Source organism: Cucumis sativus, unplaced genomic scaffold (genome assembly GCF_000004075.3).
Source record: "Cucumis sativus cultivar 9930 unplaced genomic scaffold, Cucumber_9930_V3 scaffold66, whole genome shotgun sequence".
In the NCBI taxonomy this organism is placed as follows: domain Eukaryota; kingdom Viridiplantae; phylum Streptophyta; class Magnoliopsida; order Cucurbitales; family Cucurbitaceae; genus Cucumis; species Cucumis sativus.
The window spans coordinates 313,762-321,202 of NW_022279559.1; the positions used below are offsets into that span (position 1 = coordinate 313,762).

General features: G+C 29.3%; 1 protein-coding gene and 1 long non-coding RNA gene across 2 annotated transcripts; one reads left to right on the top strand and one right to left on the bottom strand.

Annotated features, from left to right (window-relative positions):
• Positions 1 to 712: 712 nt before the first annotated feature.
• LOC116406115 lies at positions 713 to 1,527 on the bottom strand. The gene is made up of 2 exons (XR_004219152.1): positions 1,208 to 1,527; positions 713 to 973 (listed from the first exon to the last, which is right to left on the bottom strand). It is a non-coding gene; the product is annotated as an uncharacterized LOC116406115 (long non-coding RNA).
• A 3,891-nt stretch (positions 1,528 to 5,418) lies between these two features.
• LOC116406105 lies at positions 5,419 to 5,817 on the top strand. The gene has a single exon (XM_031889810.1). It carries the CDS (start codon positions 5,419 to 5,421, stop codon positions 5,815 to 5,817), a length of 399 nt encoding a protein of 132 aa, XP_031745670.1.
• Positions 5,818 to 7,441: the final 1,624 nt, after the last annotated feature.

Below are 7,441 nucleotides of genomic sequence, written 5' to 3' on the forward strand. Positions count from 1 at the left end.
ATCACTTTCTCTACCTTCAATGTCAAACCACTCACTTTCTCTCTCATTCCTCTCTATTTTTCCCATTCACCATCAGTATATACCCACAAACAAGCTCTAATTTACAGTGTTAAAATAATTTAATTTTGATTAATGAATTCATTTTAAAACAAAAACATGAAAATCAAATCTAAAATATAAACAAACCTCTGCTCCTTCATTGTCCGCCATTAACTCATCTTCTTCTAAATTCCTCTTAGCATTTGATCCTAATATATTATTGAAGAGATGTCTTGTTTGATGATACATTTTTTTGCAAAACCCCCAATAAATAAACTAAAGAATTCTTAACCCTACCTGTTCAATTTTTTCTAAATTTCTCCCTTCATATATTCCTCACCAATTTCCTAATTTTCTCAACCCATCTCCTCCTCTCCATTTTCTCTTCTTTTTTTTTTTCCATCCAAACACAATTTTTCTCTTGACAATCTGAAATACCAATTCAAAATAAACTTATCTCATAATTGTAATTATAAAAAAAAGCAATAAAACATATCTATAACCACAAACTTCATCTCTTTTATAATATATCAAAAACTACCGAGGGAGATTGACCAAACACACATGTGACAAAACTGCTCGCAACTTGAATAATAATGTGATATATTCACAAAATTTCTTCTACACGGTAGGATTATATGATAAATGTAAAACGCATAAATAATTATGTGAATAAACACAAAAGGCGTTAATAAACTTTATTGATCTCGTTGTTGAAAATAATGACGAAAGAAGCACCCAACGACACATAAGGTAGAACCTTTGTATAAAGAAACAACAAATTATATTGAATGAAGAAAATGAAAGGGAATTTAGATTTTCCTTTCTAAAATGTTAATTAATCAAATCATTTATAGTTGATCCCACCATTTTCCAGCTGTCAACTTTAAATTCCTGGTCAATTATCAAGCGCCTAGTTTGGACTTGAGTTTTTCTGCAGTACAAACACATAAAAAATCAAAATAACTCACACAAGAAAACAAAAAAAGATTAAAAGAAATAAAAGTTGGAAGAAATAAACAACTAAATTTAATTTTCGTTAAATTTTGACACATGAAATTTTTGCCTCGCAACTAAAACTGACCACACACAATAAAATTAACTATTGTCTTGATATAACAAAAAAAAAAAAAAAAAAAACCATTTCTCCAGAGATTGAAGACAATACCAACAACTTCATTTTTCATGCAATCTTTATCACATATAGGATCACACAAATCGTTAGCAACGCCTTTTGTCGTGCATGTTTTCTTGCACGTTTCTACACATGATTTGTATTGAGGCTCTAGATTGGATATTTCGTTAAACAAAGTATTAGATTTCCTCTCAATCTCAGCATCCCTTTCAGCGGTCATGTGTGCCTTAGAGAATTGCAGTGATCCCACCACAACAATGGACATAAAGAAAACAATCGTAATGGTTTTTGCCATTTTTTAGTTTTATCTTTTAGTAATTAAGCCTACGTTTTTCCCTTATGGCTTTATCGTATGAGAAAACGAGGGAAGACCATTTTATAGCAATTTTCGTTGTTAAATTTAGATCATTGAGCGAAAAGTAGGTTTTTATCTCTCTATAAATATTTGTAACAAGTGGTGAATATTTGTTTGTTCTCTAAAAACCAGTTTTTGTTCCTTAATTAACACGTGAATAGAGGAAGAAATGGTAACGATAGCAAATAAAATGTCGGTGTTGACTAAATATGGTGTCTCAATTTAAAGGAGATCAATCAAAATAATGAAAACATATGTAGCTTAGATCGAGTGTGTAAACTCAAAGGTAAGGTTGACATTAATTTTATGGTTTCACGAACAAATAATTGATGTGGATAAATTAGCTTTACCAAACAATAAAATTATACTAATTATTTCGAAGCAGTCTTAATTATGTTGTAAAAAAACAGAAAAGAAAGAAAGAAAGAAAAAAGGCGTGGTTTAATAGAGAGTGCAACGAGTCAATTATATAGAATTTAAACACCCATGACAAAAATAATCATAAACATACCTCAAACCCCCTATTTATTGAAGGCATTAATATGATTTAAATTTGACACAAAATAAAATACAAAAAAGTATCATTCCTCTTCTCAGCACTTCAAACACTCAACACACATACACACATATAGGCTGCAACATATAATTATTAACACAAAAACCCACAAACATTGTTTTATTTAAAAAGATAACTTTGGTTTTCAAGGAGCGACACCATGAAGCTTAGTTTATATCGGTCCCAATACAATGGACATCAATAATCGTGGCTTCTTTCGGTTTGAAGTCAATGAGTTTTAAGCAAATTTGGCAAATTAACTTGGATTTGAATTTTATAGCGATATCAAATTCTTTTAGAATATCATCCCCTAAAATCAGTATTTTCAAATTATTTATAGTCATAAATATTTATTTTATGAGTTGAATTGAAAAGTTACATTGAAATATCTTCAAATTTTGAATTTAGAATTATATTCTTTCCTAAAATCGTGCATTTAACGTAATAACCACTAGAAATCAAGTTTGTATCATCCTATAATTATGCATTTAAAGTGTACACCATTTATTTTAAGAAAATTTTGAATTGTTAATTTTATTTACAACAAAACTTGAATTTAGAAGTCCATGTTAAATATACATCACATATATTGATGTATATATAAGATAAAGATGATATATTATATAAATTATCTTGTTGATGATGAATGTATCAAATATATATTCTGGTTTATTTCTATAATATTCAAATACATAGTGTGATATAGATATATATATTATATACTTTGTTTTCTCTTTCAAACTTATTATTGTTTTCATTTATAACAGCAGCCATTTTTAGATAAACAATAAAATATTTTGGACTATGATCTTCACACTAAATTCGTCTGACATTCTATTGGTTTTACAAAAATAAAGTGGTCGATCGAAAAAATATTTGCAAAAAGCATAGAGATTTTTTGTCCTATTAGGATTCACTCTTCTCTAAATACTGAATACACACTTGTATAGATTCAATCTTCTTCAAAGACTAAATATATTGATGTGGCGAGCATTGTATCAGTTGATCGGTGAAACCATTTTTTATTCGTTATTTTTTTGTGTTACCTCCCTCTTCCCTTCATTGACAAAAACGTTTCATTTTTCATTTTTTTTTAAAAAAATTATTAGAAGATTTTTGCTAGTTTCTTTTTGGTTTTGCCATTGTTTTCTGAATCTTTTCTTGATCTTCTTCCCTTTTTTTTTTTTTTTTTTTTTTTGTGTTTGTAGCTTCAATAGCTCGATCACTTCCTCCTCGATCCTCTTCATTTTTCGCTTTGCTAAAAAATGTCTCGTACGTCCTTTAACGATGGGGTTTTACTCCATTTCACTTTTCTTGTGTTCGTTTTGAGCACATCAATTTATCCCAGAAAAAAAAATAATAATAAGGAAGAAGAAGCAGCAGGAGGAATGAAACAGACGGCCAAAACAAAATAAAACGAAAGCAAATTTGATCCTTCCTTTAGTACTACTGAATTATTAGGAAGAGGGAAAACAAAATTAAATAATAATGATAAAGAATAAAAAAATGGTTTCACCTTTCAACCGCGAGGTGTCTGCCACATCAACCATATTTAGTCTTTGAAGAAGACTGAATATATAAGTTTATTCAATCTTCTAAAGACTTAATCTCTAGGTAATAAGAAGAAAAAAAATCTCCATGCTTTGTTGATGCTTATCAGCCAGTCTATTTTCACAATATATATAAAGAAAGAAATTATAAACAAATGCATGTAAAATTAGATGCACCCAATTATTTATGCTACAGTATATTGTGTAGAAAGTGTTTAGATTATATAGAACGTGAAGTAGAGTAAATTAGAAAGAAAAGAAATATAGAAATAGTACGATAGAGACGATGATGACCCAGCAGGAACAAATTAACAAAAACAATCAATCAAATTGGTCAAACTTTATTATTTAACGCGCTTATTTTTTTATAAAATAATAATAAATAAATAAATAAAAAGAGTTTCCACGAGTGAAGGCACTCCCACGTGTTAAAACCATTGCCATTGTCTTCGAAACGCGGCGACGTCGTCGTCTTCGTACATTTCCCTAATTCTTTTTAAGCTTTATAATTCTCTTCTCCGTTCTCCCAATAATCCCTCCCCCCACGTGCGCACCTCCTTAAATCCCGCATTTTTCTTTTTCTTTTTCCTTTTCAATATTCATTCATCTTCTCAACCAAATTAGGCCGATGATAATTTAGAAATTTAATGGAAACAATTACAAGTGTGTGAAGTTAATAAATCGATACAACCTCAAATTTTAGAAATATCATGATTAGGTCAACGTTTCAATTGTGGTATGTGATGGATGAATATTGTAATATTTTATGTGAATAAAGTTAAATAAGTAGCAATGTTTCCCTCTCACTTCTATTTGTTTTATGCATTTTTTTATACATTCATATTCCAAATTTTCAAGGAAGATAGTGGTAAATAAATTATGATATTGTAAATTAAAAAATATATTAAACATGTTTATTTTCATATATAATGAAATGATCTAACATATTTATGAATATAGTAAAATACCATCATACTAATGTATCTAAATTTGTCACGCTAGTTATATTTTTAAATTTTAATTTAAAAATACTTTGTACATCATAAGATCATTGCACATTTCTTTGTATAGTTTATTCAATGACACATTGTCATCGAGAGCTTAAGCTCAACTGCCACCCAACACCTAACATCTTTATGTACTAAAAATTAAGAGATGTCAAAACCTTTTTTAAAAGTTATTATTATTGTTATATGATTAAGATAACATTAGACATGAACAATTTGTTAGAAACATGAACATAATACAACTAACACAAATTTTCATTATTAAATTAATCTCAACATATAACGTTTAATCTTCTACCCACTTATTATAAACAAATAAACAAAACATTAAAAAAAAGGAGCTTAAAATGTATACAATTACAAGAAATTTAATTAGTTGATATTTTAATTGTTGAACAACTAATACCAAAATAAATTTAACTCAACTAAGACAGATTTGAGGAAAACTATTTTAGGGTCAAAACATTGAGATACCAATAAATGACCACATTTAATAAGATAAAAATTATATATTTTTTCTTTTAATAAAAACGAGACCGACATTAAAAATTAAAATATATATTCCAACCAATTTTCTTTTATTAATCCAAAAAGGAAAAGAGGAAAAAAGAAAAAAAAAAAAAGAAAATTAACCAATTCACACGGACGACACTCTGTCTCTTGTTTTTATATCCCAATTCACATTTAAACAGAGACAAAAAGTAACAAAAAACCAAAAGAAGAAAAAAAAGAAAAACAGAGAGGAAAACACAATCAATCAATTTGTTTGAAGAAGCATGGGGAAATCGGAATCGGCCAAAGAATGTAAGAGACACCCAAATCACAATCTCTTACCCGGAATTTGCCCTTCTTGTCTTCGAGAAAAGCTTCAACAATTTCATCAATCTCCCAACTATTCCGATTCTCAATCAACTTTCTCTTCCCCTTCTTCTTCTTCCTCCGATTTTTTCTTCTCCGCCGATTCCTCTCGCCGCCACCGCCGCCACCACCGTCGTAACGCCTCCGAGTTCGTCACTGGGTCGATGGCGGTTGACTTGTTAGCGGACAAGCTGAAGAAGACCGGTTCCATTAGGATCTCTACCGATGGCGGCACCGGCGCTGGCGTTAAAGGAAAGAAGAAACTTGGGTTTTGGTCAAGGTTGTTGCTCCGCCCAAAAGCTCTGTATTTTAGTTGATTTATCATTGTATGAGATTTTATTTAGTAAATGAATTAGAATTTTTCTTTTTTGTTCTTTAATCATTCACAATTTCTTTGAATTTACATTATTCTTTTATATATATATGTATATATATACACATAGACGAAGAAGAAGAGTTTGTTCTTGCAATTAATTCAAAAAAAAGAAAAAGAAAAAAGAGATGAATCCCAATGGAGAAGGTTTGGTTTGTCGAACAAAGGGTACGAAGGAGTCAAACATCTTATTAATGCAAATTCACCTAATTTCCCCACTTATTGCTTTATGAATTAGGAAAATCAAGACTCAATTGTTAATATATTATGGAGACCTGCAAAATAAAATAAAGACAAACTTGAAAATTGGAAAATTGGAAAATGAGGGGTCATCTTGATATATATATATATATATATATATTTCTCATTAGAAAAACCATTGTTTTTCTATTTATCAAATGTGTGATTTAGATTCGTGTGAGTGGCTTCTTGGTGACCTTTTATGTGTATGGATAAAAAATTCTCTAACAATGTATTATATATATAGAAAACATAACCATTGTTTTTTGTGAGCACAGAAATCATGAGATAAACGATAGATTGCACGATGTCAATAATGTGCAACTAGATGAATGATTTTGTTGTTAGATCGTGATATTTTTATACCTGGATGATTTAAATCATATTCATATACAAAAAGTTACACTACTTTATAATTGTGTTATCCTATTGACATGAATAGTTACAATATAGAATTATTTGAAAATGTGAGAGCAAATTAGGAATGTAAAGATTTCTATATATATATATATTAAAGATAAAGGATGAGTAAGATTTCATATGAGAAGGAGTAAAGAACTACCAAATGTTAGTAATTTTTAAAATCTTTAAACATGTCCATTGAAAAGGGGAAACTGTCCATCTTATCTTCCTTTCTTGTGACTTTAAACAAGAGCTTATACTTCTTAAAAGAAAGAGATCTTGAGTGGTCAACCTATGAGGCCTCTTCAAAGCACAAGTGGGCTTATGGTTAGCCCAATAGTTCGTCATAATAAGCCCGAAAGGTCACGATAGGCTAGCCGCTACCTCTTGCTCACATGAGTGTGGGTCGTATTTTAATCGATCTAATCACTCCTTTTATTACGTCATGTTTGATAGTAAATGAGTTTTGTTGTTTTTGAAATTACTACAAAACTATTATACGAAAAATCTGGTTGAAAATGTAAAATTAAACATCAAGTTTATTTTGAATTTTTAATTAATCAACTATATATTAACCTTATTTTTAAACCAAAGTAAGTTAAAAAAAAAAAAACACTAATGATTTAATTTTCTTTTTCTTTTGTAGGTATGTAATAAGATTACGTATACTCCTCGGTAATATCTTCTTTTATCAATAAAAAATACTTTGAATTAATATATATTAATATGGGGAGTCCAAATTATTGGAATTGAATAACAAAATAATTAGTCATTGGTAATGGAAGCCACCAAAATGGACCCAATCTAATAATGGATATTTTTTTTACTTACTCCAACAACTCCAAGTTATGAGATCCTCTTCAACAACATCAAAGATTTTCCCTTCACATGTAAGCTTTGGACTTTGGGCTTACAAGGTTTCTTTC

Excerpts from the sequence above, each read along its gene's own strand:
- LOC116406105 (XM_031889810.1), top strand. The coding sequence starts at position 5,419 with ATGGGGAAATCGGAATCGGCCAAAGAATGTAAGAGACACCCAAATCAC.